The following is an 18211-nucleotide window of genomic DNA, read 5'->3' as shown; positions in this document are numbered from 1 at the left end:
CCCTCACAAGGTATTTGGCCAGTCAGTCTGAGGCTATAGTAGAAGAACCTTACTCTAGGTTCTGTGGTGGGACTGAACCTGAAACGATGTGGTTGCAAAATGAACTTCTACAGAAAGCATCTTAGCTTTAAACTCAGAGAGCAAGCCTGTAGCTCTATCTGTGCTTGTGATTTAGTGGCACACACCAACATATGCGTGCACACACACACACATCATCATCATCATTGTTCGACCGTGGGCGAGACAATGGAATTTACTATGCTACGCCAGACTTCATGGTCTGTTGCTGGATGCCTGTATCCCTGGAGATTACATCAGAGTAGGAGAGTGTGCGCCCTCTGGTATTGCGAGTAGATGGCTTCCAGAGGAGAAGAGTAGAAATTGCTTTGTTTTCAGCTCTACAACAATGTCCAACAAACTGGACTCTTCTACCTTTCACAAGAGTTGATACAGGTAGTAGTTTCCCATATATTTGCACTTTGGTTGGATGGCGCTTCCACGAGAGATTTTGAGCTCTCATAAGGAGGCGAGTGTAAGTTCCATCCAACTGCCTCTCAAGCTTCTTTGATAATGTCCAGGTTTCTGAGCCATACACACACACACACACACACACACACACACACACACACATACTAGGCTCCTTCACCACCAACCAAATTTTCTCACAAGGTATTTGGCCAGTCAGCCTGAGGCTATAGTAGAAGAACCTTACTCTAGGTTCTGTGGTGGGACTGAACCTGAAACGATGTGGTTGCAAAATAAACTTCTACAGAAAGCATCTTAGCTTTAAACTCAGAGAGCAAGCCTGTAGCTCTATCTGTGCTTATGATTTAGTGAATTTGTTAAGTCTGATATACTTTCATTAAGAAATTTTGTTCACATTACCTTCTAAAATTTTACTCTTACTGTAATTATTGTTAATTAGTGCAGCTCATTACATTGATTGTTTTCATTTCATTTCATCTTCAGTCCATCTGATATCTACCAAAAAAAAGAAATAAAAGCTTCTTATTGGGTTGTAATATGTCGGGAAAATGGTGTACTTGAGGTGAGTTTAAACATTTAGTTTGAGATGTGTAATTCCCTAAGGCAATGGAACAGTGTAGTGCTTTGAAGAGATGTAAGTGATTTCTGAGGAATGAGCTGAGTATGGATGTGAAGTGGTACATTATGTGAAAGAAGATGAATGGAGGTAAAATCGAAGAGATGGTTGGTCATCCAAGTCATTAGCTGGTGTAATTTACTCATTGCACCCTGTATGTATATGTATATATGTGTGTTTGTGTGTACCCTTGTCTAGATATCATGTGATTATTGTAAAAGAGCATCATTGTCATACAAGCAAGCTTGTTCATTTCCAGTCTTCCCGGAGAAACATGTCTAGCTATGTAAACAAGTGAGGGTTGGCAATAGGAAGGGCATCCAGTTGCAGAAAATCTGCCTTAACAAATTTCATCTGATTCATGCATGAATGGAAAAATGATGTTAAATGATGATGTATAAATGTGAGAGGATGATATTATGCTTTGTTGTGGTGGTATACTTTTTGTAGAATCTTTTCTTTTGTTCTGATTCTATTTCAAAAGGAATCACTTTGCTTTCTGTGTACCAGTGGTGCTCTTTGTGTTTGTTTGTTTTTTTTGTGTCTATTTCAAGTGTATGTAAAAAAGAAAAATTAAGAAGTATCATTATTTTCTTTGCAGATTTATACCTTACCTGATTTTCGAATGACCTATTATGTAAAGAATTTTCCTATGGGACAAAAGGTTTTGGTGGACAGTGTGCAAATGACAGAATTATCTGTAAGGCCTAGGTATGTAAAATGCTGTGTCTCTTCCATCCTTTAGTTCCAGAATAGTTTCCATTTATTATGTGAAAAAAAAAAGCCTGTTTCCACCAATATACATATAATCATCATCATCATCTGTTTTCCATGCTGGCATGGGTTAGATGGTTTGACTGGACCTGGTAAGCCAGAGAGTTGCACCAGACTCCAGTGTATTTTGGCTTGGTTTCTATGGCTGGGTGCCCTTCTTAGTGCCAACCATTCCACAGAATGTAGTGGGTGCCTTTTACATGTCACTGGTATGGGTGTGTTTTACGTGTTCTGACACTGGCTACGACTACAATTTAATTTGGCTTGAAGTGTCTTATCAAACACAGCAAATCGCCAAAGGTCTTGGTCACTTGTCATTGTCTCCATGAGATTCAGCACCTGAAGATCTTACTTCATTGCCTTGTCCCATGTCTTCTTGGGTCTACCTCCTCCACAGGTTCCCTCCACTGTTAGAGATTGGCACTTCTTTATGCAGTTGTTTTTTATATTAATGTTTTCTGAATAAATCATATAATTCTTTTTCTTTTGATGTAATATTCTTACATCTACCAAATTATAATTTAGAGGTCATCATCATCACCCTCGTCAAGATTCAGTCAGGCAACTTGCCCAGACCAATAAGTCATATTAGTTTATCAATAGCTGAATGTCTCATCTGCAGTTGCTGTGACTACAAATGATAGCAGTAGATTGCTTACTGAACTGGTTGATCCTGGCCATTGACAGTTTGTTGACTGTTCATCTGCTCAGCATTTAGTGACATTTGCTATTGGCTCGATAATTCATGTCTACCATGCTGCATCCCATGATTTCAACGTAACTGTGGCTTGGGTGGTTATAAGATGTGAGGCTTTAGCAAGGTGCCATCCGTAATTTGATTGATCTGGGGCTGTTTATTCCCATGTTTACGGCTGACTTTATTTATGTGCTAATTAACTCAGATCTGGGACCCTGACAAGTGCTTAGTACTCTGGGTCAGAATAGACCTGGGAACAATAATAGTTAAGAGGTGGTTCTACACTCCCACAAATCTTGGAACTCCTGAAACAGACCCTAATACTAGATGCAGTTTAAAGTCATCCCAAGAACATAAAGACTTAGAGATTATAATGATTTATTAATTATGCATGATAGCTTAGTCAAGTAGATTTAACCCTTTAGCATTTAACCCTTTCGTGTTCAGATTACTCTGTTAAATGTAATACTTTTCCACTTAAATGTTTTGAATTAATCATGCATTATCTTATATCTTTGAGGTTTCAATGATGTGATTGTTTATATTTAGAATGACATTGTCGGGTAGGTGTGAGAGGCCAGATATTGCCAGTTTGAATATAAAACATGTAGAATATCTGGGCCAGATATGGCCGGTTTAAACACTAAAGGGTTAAACTAAATATTCTACCTGTTTTATGTTCAAGCTAGCAAGATCCAGCCTCTCACACTTATACATTATTATTCAAAATATAAACAATCACATCATTGAAATCTGAAAGTGATGAGATAATATGAGGTGGTTTCAAAAAGTTTCCAGACTAGTTCTGTAGCATGCCAACAGATGACAGCACACAGCTGCATTTGCAGTGAGAGCAAGCAGTGACCTTCATTGCTGTGTTTACTTCGCAAGTTGTGAAATTTCTGTTTTTGTAATCACATGTATGCTGTAGCCTGCAATTTTTTATATAACAACTTAATATACATAATATAACATAATAACTTATGTTCCAAACATTGGCTACATTACGAAGAAGTTGCTTATTTTTCAAAATCCTTCCAAAATTAATTGAAACATAAAAGTAGTATATTTCAATAGAAATCATTATTTTATTGTTCATTTTTCCATCTTGCATGAGTAAGATGAGTCAGACAAAAACTTGTTGTGGTAGATTTCCTGTGGCTAGATGCTCTTGTAATAACCAACCCTCCCCTTTTTCCAAGAAAGGTAATATTTGCCAATCATTCATTCAACCAAATGAACATCTCAGAGGCCAAATACATTTTCATAAAAGATTGTAAACAAATGATACTGTCTGTAGGAACAGTGATTTAATTTTCAATATTTGCACAAACAAGGGAAAAACAAGAAACACATAACATGACAAGCTTCTTTCAGTTTCCATCTACCAGTTCTATAAAATATAAGTCAGTCTGCAACCATAGTAGATGTCAACCAAAGCAGAAGATACCATGCAGTGGAAATGAACTCTATGCCACATAGTTCTGACGCAGGCTTGTTATATATAAAAAATTGTTGGATGATCGTAATGTAAATATGAAAATTTAAAAATGAATGTTTTTTTTCTTTGTGTAATTGAATTAAAAGTAGTCTTAGTTGAGTTGGTGTCAAAGGATTAAATACAGTCATGTTTTGATTTATTTCCATTTATTCAGATAAAAAAAAATGACCACTTCCCTCATCAAATCCAAACAAACTAACAAAAAAAAACCCTCCAAATAATCGTTTTTTTTCCTTTTGCAGTATGAGCAATACTAGTAGTAGTAGTGACCGACAAGAAAAAGTTATTGGTGATATGCCAGTTATTAAGGAGCTTCTGTTGGTTGGGCTTGGTTGTCGCAATTCACGGCCTCATTTATTGGTAAGCGAAACTTTACTTCTCTTGTGTAATACATTCATCATTCTCTGATATGATAAAAACCTCTCTACATGTTTAACGAATGACAGTGGAGGCTGATATTTACAACAACTGCTGTAATTCTTTAGTATTGAGTTGTTGTTTGCATTCTTTTATCTTTTACTTGTTTCAGTCATTAGATTGTGGCCATACTGGGGCACTTCCTTGAAGAACTTTTAGTCAAGTGAATTGACTCTAGTACTTATTTTTTGTTAAGTCTGGTACTTATTCTATTGGCCTCTTTGTTAAACTACTAAGTTACAATGATGTAAACACATCAACATCGGTTGTCAAGCAGTAGTAGAAGACATACAGATACAAAGAGAGAGAGAGAGAGAGAGAGAGAGAGAGAGAGACACACACACACACACATCTTTACAATGGACTTTTTTCAGTTTCTCTCTCATATCAACTCATAAGGCTTTGGTCAGCCTGCGGTTATAGTAGAAGACACTTGCCCAAGGTGCCATACAGTGAGACTGAACCTGGAACCATGTGCTTATCTGGTCATCTGTTTTTTTTGTGCTTTTTTTTTGTCTTGTACTTGAGTTTGAATCAGCAGAGATCTTATTAGATGTTCACATTTCTGTTTTTGTTTTATTTCTGAATAATTGGATATTTATACACACATATGCACATGTATTAATTGTTAAGTGATAAATAACAATAAGTAAATTTTCCATTTGTTATGTTTTTGTTAAATTTTTCCATTTGTTATGTTAAATCCTTGAAAAGAACAATATATATATATTTTTCTCAAAATTTCCATAATACATCATTTGATTGTTTTTGCTTTTATATCTATTTTCCAGGCTCGAGTAGATGAAGACCTGCTATTATATGAAGCTTTTCCTTTTTACCAAACTCAAATTGATAACCACTTGAAGATCCGATTCAAGAAAATACAACACAATCTTATCCTCAGAGACAAGAAATCATCTCGTGCACGTAAAAAAGGAGTGGAAGCCACTGAGGATGTCGGTATTCTGAAAGAAAGTCATGTTTGTTTGATGCGGTACTTTGAGGACATAACTGGTTATTCTGGGGTAGGTTAATAAATAACACTGTTTATTAAAATTTTTTTTTTTTTTCCTTTGGTCAGTAAGTGTTATTTCCTATTTGCTTCTATCTAGAAATCAAAGGAAAAGGCAACCATTCCCTTCAAATTTTGCTTTTGTGACCAGAACACCAATGTTTTGCGACTGACCTTTTTTTTCCATTACATTTCAAACAGATTCAATACTGAGTGGCTGAAGCAGAAATATCATTATAGCAAATATTCTGCTCAATACCACAGATTTGTTTGTCAGTTGCTTGATCTTTAACCACTTGAGCACGTTCCTTAGTGGCTGACAGTATGTGCATCCCTGATGATGAGCAGGAGTAGTTGGGGAGCATCATATCCATGTGTTGAGAGGGATTGGTTGGGGTTTGAATAAATGTAAGAAAAGCAAAGTTTGATGGAAATATTAGCCAGTTTTCATACTTTCTAGGGGTAAGCAAATAGGAAATAACTGTTACTATCTAAGGACGAAAGTCATGTGACACAATGTAGTCCTTATCAGTTATTGTCATTTATTTTTGATTGAGGAGACAGTTGTGACCATCCCTTCTTTTGACTAGAATATCCCAAATCTTTCTTTTTATTTTTTAAGACAGTAAAGGTGTAACTTGAGAGAAATATTAGTTTCAAATTTTGGAAAAAGGCCAGCATTTTCGGGGAGATGCTAAGTCAATTAAATTGACCCCATTGTTCGACTGGTACTTATTTCATTGATCATGAAAGGATGAAAGGCAAGTCAACCCCAGTGGCATTTGAACCCAGAATCTAAGGATGCACAAAATGCTGCTAAACATTTTGCCCGACATGCTAATGATTCTGCCAGCTCGCTGCCTTACTTGAGAAAAATATTGCTGTTATCTCTAGCAGGTTGTATGACCATGCAGAGATGCCTTCATTGGCTTGTATGCATCTTTACTAGTTATTTATCAACATGTGCACTGTCTTAAGCTCTTTAGCTTTATATCCAACTAGCTAAATATTTGCCCCGGTTACTGCTGATCGTATTCAGATTAGTAAACGATAAATATGTAAATTTATTTTTTTTCTTGTAATTATTTCAAAATATCTATATTTTATTTTAAAATATCCAAATTGTAATGATAATAGAATTTAGAAATGAAAATCCTTCAATCTTGAAGCACCTCAGGGTAAACGATATTCATTGTGTAATTTTTTGCCCAAATAAATTGAGCAAGCAACATAATTTTGGCTGTAGGAGAAGCGTGTAGTACAGAGATGAAGTCCAACTACCTTGAGGGATTAACCCTGAGATTTGTTAATTGAAATACCAAAACTTAGTTTGACTAGAAACGGAAGGTTAAATTCAAATGGAACATTTGTAGGTATGAGAGGAAAGCATAACTTTTCACTTCATTTTCTTTGTCAGTTGTCACATATGTATATGTATGTGTAAATGTATGTCTGTGTACCTAACAAACACACACACTCACAAACATATATACATTCATATACAAAATGTGACGTCATAATTGTTGAATTGTTTACTTAGTTGTCTATAGTAGTTTTAGATAAAGTGGTATATTGTTTTAATCCAGATGAAAATTAAAATTATCACACATACACCACACACATACACTCTCACATACATATACTAATACAGACACACAGAGACATACAGTGATGCACACTTCAGGATAACACTCTCTCTCACTGAATATCAACATCATCATCATTGTTTAATGTCTGCTTCTCATGCTGGCATGGGTTTGACGGTTTTGACTGAGGACTGGCAAGCCAGGAGTCTGCACCAGGCTCCAATCTGATCTGGCAAGGTTTCTACAACTAGATATCCCTCCTAATGCCAACCACTCTGAGAGTGTATTGGGTGCTTTTTATGTGTCCCTAGCACAAGGGCCAGTCAGCTGACACTGGTATCAACCATGCTCGAATGGTGCTTTTTACATAACCATGCTCGAACAGTGCTTTTTCGTACTACCAGCACGGAAGCCAGTCAGGCAGCACTGGCATCAACCATGCTTGAATGGTGCTTTTTACATGCTACCAGCACAAGAGCCAGTCAGCCAGTGCTGGCATTGACCACACTTGAACTGTGCTTTTTATGTGCCACCGGCCATGTGCGAATGCTGCTTTTTACATGCCAATCAGGCAGCACTGGCATCAGCCATAACTATGATTTCTCTTGATTCGACAGGTGTTCTCAAGCACAACATTGCCTGACGATTGAAGGGTACTTTTAAATGGGCCGGTTATGTGACACTGGCATCAGCCATGGCTACGATCTCACTTGGCTTGCCAGGTCTTCTCAAGCACAGCATATCTCCAAAGTCTCGGTTGCTTGTCATTGCCTCTGTGAGGCCCAAGGTTCAAAGGTCTTGCTTCACCACCTCATCCCATGTCTTCCACTGTTGGGGTGTAACACTTCTTCACACAGCCATCCTCATCCATATGCAACACATGACCATACCAGTGCAGTCATCTCTCTTGCACATCACATCTGATGCTTATGTCCAACTTTTCTCTCAGGGCACTTACACTCTGTCCTGTATGCACACTGACATTACACATCCAGCAGAGCATACTAGCTTCATTTCTTTCAAGCCTATGCATGTCCTTAGCATTTACAACCCATGTTTTACTGCCATGTAGTATGGTTTTTTGCACACATGCATTATACAGTCTACCTTTCATTTGAGCGAGAAGCCCTTTGTTACCAGCAGAGACAGGAGCTCTCTGAACTTTGCCCAGGCTATTCTTATTCTAGCAGCTATGCTCTCAGAGCATCCAACCCCGTTACTGACTTGGTCACCTAGGTAACAGAAGCTATCAACTATTTCTAGTTTTTTCCCCTGGCATGTGATGGAATGTTTTCTGTACATCTAACACTTTAATTGTATCTCTCTCTGTATAACAGCCTATCTCTCTCCCTCTGTCTCTCTCACTCATTAGATGTGTGTGTTTCAGTCATCACAAAAATGTATGTATACTCACACATACATACTGTCACATACACTCACACACACATACTTGTTAGTCATCACACATGTATATGTATGTGGGGATGTTTGTGTTTAGTTCTCTAAGGCCTAACATAGGTAACAGACACGCAAACACGCACACACTCCAGACACATACACTCATCTACACATATGTATGTGTGTGTGTTTAATTCTCTGAGGTCTAACGTACATAACAAATACACAAACACACATACTCACAGACATACTCACTCATATACAAAACTGGAACGTAGTGGTGGTGGTATAAAATGTCCTTTATCATAGTTGACTATAGAAAGATTAATTTTAGATAAAATTTTATATTGTTTTAATCCAAATGCGGTGTGTAATACTATGAGCCTGTAAGATTTAACTTGATTTGGTTGAACCCTTTGAAAATGCATAGGAAATAGATAGACAAACAGACAAAGAATTTTATATATAAAGAGATAAGGTTTCGTTTATAAGCTTATTTTATAAACATTGAATTGATTGTTATAATTCAGACTCATAGTTCAAATAAAATATTTTATTGATTTATCTATAATAATAAACATCTGTCTGGGACCTCTGTATCTCAGTCTACATTTGCTTTGCATAGACATACCTTTTTGGAATCAGGATGATTCCTGGATTGAACTTTTGCCCTTCATATGGTTCTTGAGCATCCGACATTGCAATAAGGTTTGGATGAGGATTTGTTATATGCTAACAGTTGAAAATTCAAATTTAAAAGAACTCCAAAAATTTGTGAACTTTAAGTTTTTCATTTAAACTGAATTTAAAGTAATACCATATTGATAGGGTACCAATAAATGCTTTATTCTTTTTGCTCTTTTTAGTTTTGGGCAGCAGGTCCAATTAGCCCTCTGCAGGAGCTAGCTTAAAAGTCCACACAATGTGCTTCTTTTAAGCTAGTATTTTAATAAGCATTACATTTTGAGTTGAAGTTTTAGGTAAAAAATTTTAAAGATAAATAGCATTTCTGTTGAAATATACTGCACTAGCACTATGACCCAGCGTTGCCAGGCCATAGTGCTAGTGCATTCATATACAGTTGCGTGTGTGTGCACATACACGCAAGTACTGTCCAAATCTCTGATCAGTCACATACAGCTAGCTGGTATTCAATTGGTGTATCAAGTTTCGGGCATTTTGATTGGGCTTTGGATAGAAAATTCACAAAAAAGTCACTTCTATTGACTTTTTAATGGCTTTGCGGAGTGACTGGGGAAATGTAAAGATGTGCACAACCACCCTTGGATGGTTTTGAATGACCATAGAAAGTGCGAGCCTTCTAACTGGAAAATTGTGGATTTGTATAAAGGACACACACACAGACAGACAGACATTTTGCCGTTTATATATATATAGAGAGATTTGTTTCAATTAATTTTGAAAATAATGAAAAATGTAGTAAAATGCTCTACACCTTTATTAACCCTATCGTTACTGTATTTCTGTTGAGATGCTCTGTTTCTTTCAATTAATTTTAAATATAACAAAGAATTTAGTAAAATAACTTAGTTATCATTAAGCTAGTGTTAGGAACATAAAATGTGACTAAGGTTTGGTAGAAGATTTTTATTCAAAACTTATGGAAACAAAACATTTGTACTACAGAGCTAGTACATGTACTTGTACTTGTGGCGACATTCACCCTGGGAGGGTTAAGTCAGCTTCTTCTAGCACCCTCGAGGCATCTCGAACCAAGGCAGCCCACGCATCACGTATTTTTGTCCATCTTTATGTTTTGAGTTCAAATTCTGCTGAGGTCGACTTTGCTTCTCATCCTTTTGGGATTGATAAATTAAATACTGGCCAAGTGCTGAGGTTGCTGTGATTGACTTACCTGCTCTCTGCAAATTTCAGGGCCTTGTGCCTATAGTAGAAAGGATTATTTGCAATGCTTTGAATTAATCATGCATTACTTTGTAGCTTCAAGATTTTAAAGATGTGATTGTTTATTTTTACAATAACATTGTAGGGTAGGTATGAGAGGCTAAATGTGGTCAGTTTGAACATAAAACAGGTGGAATATTTTGGCCAGAGATGGTCAGTTTAAATGCTAAAGGGTTAAAGTGTGAAGTTTGTATCATAGAACTATGGGTGGTCTTAGTGATATTAAAAGAGTGGTATTAAAAGAGTTAGCTCATGAAAAAACTGTAATGGTATGCTTAGTTATGTTGCAGAGAAAATATCCAACAGGACACACTCGAGAGATGTATTAAGACAAAACTAATTTTTCCATTTTTTTTTCTTTGAAAATTAAAAAAATAAAAAATTTTAAAAACTTTGTGACAAAATTCTGATCAGTATTTTTTAGCTCTTTCCCATGAGGAAGTAACTGTTTTGGAATATTTTTTAAATACTTTGCCCATTTCTTTTTTATATTTTCATTTATTCAAAACACTAATTTTTACTTTTCTTGATTTCCTTGACAAATTACTAGGCGTCTTTATAAAAAAAAATAGTTTAGTTGTGTGGTAAGAAGCTTCCCAACCACATGGTTCTAAGTTCAGACCCACTATGTGGCACCTTGGGCAAGTGTCTTCTACTATAGCCTTGGGCCAACCAAAGCCTTGTGAGTGGATTTGGAAGTCTGTCGTATATATATGTGTGTGTGTGTGTGTGTCTTTGTGTTTGTTTCCCCATCACTACTTCACAATTGGTGTTGGTGTGTTTATGTCCCTGTAAATTAGTGGTTCAGCAAAAGAGACTGATAGAATAAACACTAGGTTTAAAAAGATAAATCCTGGGGTTGATTTGTTGGGCTGAAAAACTCTTCAAGGCAGTGCTCCAGCATGGCCACAATCAAATGACTGGACCAAGTTAAAGAATAAAAGAATATGCTTTTGATATTTATATACAATTGGGCATCATAGATGCGAAAAGCACTTTTAATGATATATTTCTAGAATTCCGTCTATAAAAATTCTTTTATAATTTTGCCACAAGGCCAGCAATTTTGAGGAGGAAGGGAAGACAATTACACTGACCCCACTGCTCAGCTCATTCTTATTTTATCAACCCTGAAAGAATGAAAGTCAAAGTCAGCTTTGATGATGTTTGTTCTACTGTAACCAATCAGGAAAAAAAAAACTCATTAAAAACTATTTAGTAATATAAATCCAATCTTTTTGCAAACAGTATAGGTTGCTGCAGTTCAGCCCAGATGGAGCAACCTAAGTTAGTGAATTTTTAAATCTTACAACTATGCCTGCACCCATGATTGAAGGCATTTTACTCATGGCCATTTCACCTATTTTCAGATGGTATTTAGTGTCACATTATGCAATGTATCCTTCCTTTTGTAATATGCTAGAGTGCGATTCAGAGAGATTTGGCTGCTATTTTGTAGTTGGTTGATAAGCCTGTAGTAGCTGTCTTATTGCCTCAGCATAAGCAGTTAAGTGGACTGCTTTTTAACTCTGATTTCAGTTGTATTAGATGGACAAAAGACATCAGTTTCTAGATTCAGTGCTAGTTTATTACAAATAGTTCTTTGTGTTAGCCTATCACCAGTTCTTGGTCCATTTAGAAATTAGGAATATACAGCTTGATAAGAGATTACAAGAAATACATGCTGTCAACAAAATAGCAATACTTTAATATTCAAAATGATAGTTTTATGCATTATTACATGGTGATTTTTGCCTCCACAGATACAAAGTAGAAAATGAGATATCTATTGATTTTTAAATTACACCATTCCTAGATATACACCCATTATAGTTTAAGAGACTTAGGTCAACGTTGTTTCACTGGCACCTGTGCCGGTGGCATGTGTAAAAAGATTTGAGCGAGGTCATTGCCAGTACCGCCTGACTGGCCCCCATGCCGGTGGCACGTGAAAAGCACCCACTATACTCTCGGAGTGGTTGGCGTTAGGAAGGGCTTCAGCTGTAGAAACACTGCCAGATCAAGATTAGAGCCTGGTGCAGCCGTCTGGTTCACCAGCCCTCAGTCAAAATCGTCCAACCCATGCTAGCATGGAAGTGGACGTTAAATGACGATGATGTAGTATTCACATTTTTTCTTATATGAGTATCATACACTTGTTTCATGTACCCTATAGAATAACCTTTTGTCTGGAAAAAGAGAACATTCTTGCTTTTTGTTTAGTGTCATTTAGATGTTTACCAGTTTTTGCAAACTTTGTGATAGCTTGACTTAGTAGAAATAGCAGACAAATACCTCAAATCACATACTTCTGTTTTTAAAAAATAGAGAACATGTTAGGTAGTATAGTCCATCACCATCATCATCATCATTTAACATCCACTTTACATGCTGGCATGGGATGGATGGTTTGACATGGAGCAGTCCAGACTCCAAATTGTCTGTTGTGACATGGTTTCTATGGCTGCATGCCCTTCCTGTTACCAACCACTTTACAGTGTGCTGGCTGCTTTTTGCATGCCACCGGCATGGGTACATTTACACAGCACCAGTGTTGGTGCTTTATATGTGACATTGGCACCTGAAAAGATAATATGTCTGTTCAGACAAGGCTGACTTTGGAAAAAATAGACGTCAACAGCAACATTAGCTGCAATGGCTATCACCCATTATTCTTATCAGTAGAATCACTTAAACTTTACAATAAATGAAACATAACTCCTTGTTAATAACTCCATTTGATTAATCGGAAATCCAATATTTTTGAGATATTTACATGGGTTATGTTTGACTGAATTGTCCCTATGATATTTGCCTTTCATCCTTTTTTAAAAAGATGAAAAATGAAGTCAACACTGGAAAGAATTGTTCTCAAATTGTAGTGGCATAAAACTGAAATATTTGTAAAGTATTTTTACTAGTACCCTCTTATTTTTGCCATATATCCTAGGTGCAGGTATGGCTGTGTAGTAAGAAGTTTGCTTCCCAACCACAAGTTTCTATGTACAGTCCCACTGCAAGAAACCATGGGCAAGTGTCCTCTACTATATATAGCCTTAGGCCAGCTAAAACCTTGCGAGTGAATTTGGTAGACAGAAACTGAAAGAAGGCGGTGAGATGGCAGAAACGTTAGCACGCCGGGCGAAATGCTTAGCGGTATTTCGTCTGCCGTTGTGTTATGAGTTCAAGTTTCACCGAGGTTGACTTTGCCTTTCATCCTTTTGAGGTCGATAAATTCAGTACCAGTTACACACTGGGGTTGATGTAATCGACTTAATACCTTTGTCCTTGTTTGTCCCCTCTATTTATTTAGCCCCTTGTGGGTAATAAAAAAATAAGAAACTGAAAGAAGCCCATATATATATATATGTGTGTGTGTGTATGTATATATATACATATGTATATATATCATCATCATCATCTCATCATCATCATTTAACGTCCGTTTTCCGCGCTAGCACGGGTTGGACGGTTTCGACCGGGGTCTGGGGAGCTCGGGACTGCCCCCAGGCTCCAGTCAGTCTGGCAGTGTTTCTACAGCTGGATGCCCTTCCTAACGCCAACCACTCCGCGAGTGTAGTGGGTGTTTTTACGTGCCACCTGCAAGGTGCCAGAGGGGTCTGGCATCGGCCACGTTCGGATGGTGCTTTTTATGTGGGGGGGGGGGGAGACGATAGGGAAATAGGGAGCACCAGTGGGGAGGGGTGGTTCAGAGAAATGAGACAGGTTCTAGCAAGTAGAACGTAGGATATCAAGAGAGGGGTGCATGGTCAAATAGCGTATTGAAGAGGGGGGTTCGAAGAGTAGACACCTATAATGGTGGTGGGAGAAGCGACATCCGGTATAGATGGAGCAAAAATATAGAGATATCCGGTATTGGTGGTGGGGGTGGGCAAGGGCGGGTGCACCGGGAATATGACGGGCTGGCTTAAAAATGCTCTTAGCAAAGGAAGAGGGGGATGGCAGACAACGTAAAAGAGGGAGAGAGGAGAAGGGAAATAGTGGAAACCCGCGAAAATGGGCCGCCATGAAAAAAACCCCGTATGGAGAAATAATATGCAATACAAGGCGAAGCTGAAAATAGTAATAATATATAATAATAATAATAATAATAATGATAAGCAAATTTTCGACCGAGGATCAAAGGGACAATACTAATATACTAATAATAGTAATAATAATAATAATAAACAGCTCAACCACAACTTAGATTAGAAAGACTCTCTTATCTGGGAACATTTCGTTCTTCGGCCGACACAGGAATATGACGGGCTGGCTTAAAAATGCTCTTAGCAAAGGAAGAGGGGGATGGCAGACAACGTAAAGAGGAGAGAGAGAGAGAAGGGAAATAGTGGAACCCCGCGAAAATGCCGCCATTGAAAAAACCCCTGTATGGAGAAATAATATGCAATACAAGGCGAAGCTGAAAATAGTAAAATAATAATAATAATAATAATGATAAGCAAATTTTCGACCGAGGATCAAAGGGACAATACTAATACTACTAATAATAGTAATAATAATAAATAATAAACAGCTCAACCACAACATTAGATTAGAAAGACTCTCTTACGTATGTATATTATCTATATATATATATATATAATATATATATATATATATATATATATATATATATATATATCAAAATAAGCAATAGGATTTCAAGTAGTAATTCAGTACAACTGTTTCAAGCAGCCCAGTTTAATTGAACAATGCAATCATTACATCAATTTAAATACAGCGCTTTCAGCTGCACAAAAAAATGATTGCATTGTTCAATTAAATGGATCCACTTGAAACGATCGTACTGCATTACTACTTGAAATCCTTTTGCTTATTTTGATTTTATTTACCTTACTTTGAGCTGTGCAGATAATACCAGACTGACTTGGTACTTCAGCTTAAGTACTTAATTCAACTGAATCTTAATTACTTATATGTGTGTGTGTGTGTTACTGTCTCATTGACATAAGGTGATAGTTGTAGATGATAGTCACTGTCATGGAAGTGGTGCCCTTCATTCTCCATCTTCTATGAAAAGCATGTCTGATCATGAAAATATATTTGCCTCAAAAACTGGTGAGAGTTGGTAATAAGAAAGGTATCAGGCTGTAAAAAATCTGCCTCCACAAAATTTCGTCAGACCCATATGAGCATGAAGAAGTGGACATTAAAATAATGATGTTGATGATATCCCCTTCTTTGTGTGAGAAAGAAGTTTTTACATATTTAATTTTTCTCTTATTTAAGTTATGCATATAGTGTTTACATCTGAAGAAAGTGAATAGTCTTGGAAATTCTCAGTTGTGGCGCTTGTACAGGCTTAGGGCGATGACTAATGTACTCTGGACTACATTATCCAATATGTCCTTTTTTTAAATAAGATAGTAGGGTGTAGTTTGGTAGAAATTTGTCTGCTATTTCTAGCAAGTTCAATGTCTTGCATTGAAAAACTCAGTAACAGTTTATTTTCTTATCAATTACATGTTATCAAAAAGTTTTAATTACAAAATATATTGATTTTATTTTTAGGTTTTTATATGTGGAGCATATCCCCACTGGATTATCATGACTGCTCGAGGTTCCCTTCGAATACACCCTATGAACATTGATGGCCCGATTACATGTTTCGCTCCTTTCCATAATATCAACTGCCCAAAAGGTTTCTTATATTTCAACAAAGCTGTAAGTTCATTTCTTTCTCTTATTTACTTACATCCAGATTTTGTTTGAAATCTGCTTAGTACCATTAAGCAGATTTAGTTGATATTGGAATAGTACCAATATCATTATATTAAAATGTCAGAGAACAAATAGGTACAACATGTCATACTTGAACACTATAATTAAAGCGTGGAACTTTTAAGTGTAAGTCTGGGTATTTTAAAAATGTATTAATTATGTGTATTAATTATATGTATTAATATCTATGTATATCATGATTTGTTTAATGTGTTCTCAGCACTGGCATAGCTGTGTGGTTAAGAAACTTGCTTTGCAGCCATGTGGTTTCAGGTTCAGTCCCACTGTGTGGCCAACACTTTGTGCCAGTGTCTTTTAGTATAGCCCTAGACTGACCAGTTTCTTGTGAGTGAATTTGGTAGACAGAAACTGAAAGACTGTAGCATGTGCATAAATATCTGTGTATATGTGTGTGTATGAATGACTTTGTGCTTTTCTCCATCAGTTCTTGATAATCAGTATTGGCTTGTTTACATTCTCGTGACTTAGTGGTTTGACAGAAGTGAATGATAGAACAAGTACCAGACTTAAAAATAAGTACTGGGGTCAATTTGTTGAACTAGATTCTTCAAAGCTGTGCTCCAGCCTAGTTTCAGTCCATTGACCAAAACAAGTAAATTTTGGTTGGACATGCTTTGAGAAGACCATGTTTACTACTGGTTACTTTTTTTGAGTCACGAAAATCAAGCCAGATATTCGTCTGGTGTTGGAGGAGCTTTGTGAAAAAAATATTGCTCAAGCTAATGAGAATCTGTTCAGATTAAATACTAGATTTAGTGAAGTGGCTAAGTTGTCTGAGAACAAGAATCAATGCCCAAAGTGGATTAACTGTTGTTGAGTGCTTAACATTTCTTATGAGAAAGGTTGTTGAGGAGAATCAAGGATCAGCACAGAGAATCTGTGTGAAAATAATGGTATAAGTGTTAGCATGGCTGTGTGGTAAGAAGGCTAATTTATAACTATGTAGTTTTGAGTTCAGTTCCACTGCATAACACCTTGAGCTAGTGTCTTCTACTATATCTCTGGACCATCTAATGCCTTGTAAGTGAATTTGGTAGACACAAACTGTACAGAAGTTTTGTTTGTGTGTCTATACAAACACACACACACACATATGATGGTCTTCTTGCTGTTCCCATCTACTAAATCCACTGACATGGCTTTGATCGGCCCTGTGTTAAAGCAGCAGATATTTGCCTAACGTGCTATGTGGTTAGACTGAACTCAAAGCAACGTAGTTGGAAAGCAAATTTCTTAACCATGCAACCTGCGTCTAAGAGAATTAAAAAATAAGAATATAGTGATGTTGTTAATCAGATAACATGTTCAGCATGATATTCGGTGGACATAGATATTGGTTAATATTATTGTTCAATAAAGCTGTGAGCTGGCAGAATAGTTAGTACACTGGGCAAAATGCTTAGCGGCATTTCATCTGTCTTTATATTCTGAGTTCAAATTCTGACAGGGTTGACTTGGTCTTTCATCCTTTCTGGGTCAGTAAAATAAGTAGCAGCTGAGCACTGGGGTCAATGTAATCGACTTACCCCCTCCCCCATAATTGCTGACCTTGTGCCTGAATTTGAAACCAGTATTACTGTTCAATAGTTTTTCTGAAATAATGCATATTTGTTGTTTTAGTTAAATAATCATTTTTTTTCTTTCTTTGATTTAGGGTGAGCTACGGATATGTGTTTTGCCTACCCATCTTACTTATGATTCACCATGGCCCGTGAGAAAAGTGCCTTTAAGATCTACCCCCTATTTTGTTGTTTATCATCCTGAAAGTAAGGTAAGTTCAGCTTTGTATATGTGAAGTCAACCGTTGAGTTTGAACCAACTTTTGTCATGCTGTAGTGGCAATACTGTGAAGGCAGTTTTCTTAGCGAAGATACATGAGAGTAGTCTTCTGCTGCCTTTTTAGGGACTTGTGAAACCTTACACAGATTCTCAGAGACCTAGTGTCTTTTACTGACATTTCATATACTTGGCATAAGAGGCATCAGATGTGATGTGCAAGAGTGACAACTATGCTGGTATGGTCATGTGATGC

At 36.9% G+C, this 18211-nt stretch overlaps 1 protein-coding gene across 1 annotated transcript in view; it reads left to right on the top strand.

Moving 5' to 3' along the window:
- Nucleotides 1-18211, top strand: part of LOC115213147 (cleavage and polyadenylation specificity factor subunit 1) — a 106770-nt gene that overhangs the window by 39464 nt on the left and 49095 nt on the right. Inside the window, exons 22-27 of the mRNA XM_029782081.2 lie at nt 970-1048; nt 1704-1813; nt 4317-4434; nt 5283-5516; nt 15949-16101; nt 17834-17950. Of these exons, the coding sequence (XP_029637941.1) occupies nt 970-1048; nt 1704-1813; nt 4317-4434; nt 5283-5516; nt 15949-16101; nt 17834-17950 (811 nt within the window). The remainder of the gene's footprint in view (nt 1-969; nt 1049-1703; nt 1814-4316; nt 4435-5282; nt 5517-15948; nt 16102-17833; nt 17951-18211) is intronic.

This window comes from Octopus sinensis, linkage group LG6, assembly GCF_006345805.1.
Source record: "Octopus sinensis linkage group LG6, ASM634580v1, whole genome shotgun sequence".
NCBI lineage: Eukaryota > Metazoa > Mollusca > Cephalopoda > Octopoda > Octopodidae > Octopus > Octopus sinensis.
The sequence above is the reverse complement of the archived record's forward strand: the minus strand, read 5'-3'. Positions and strand labels throughout refer to the sequence as shown.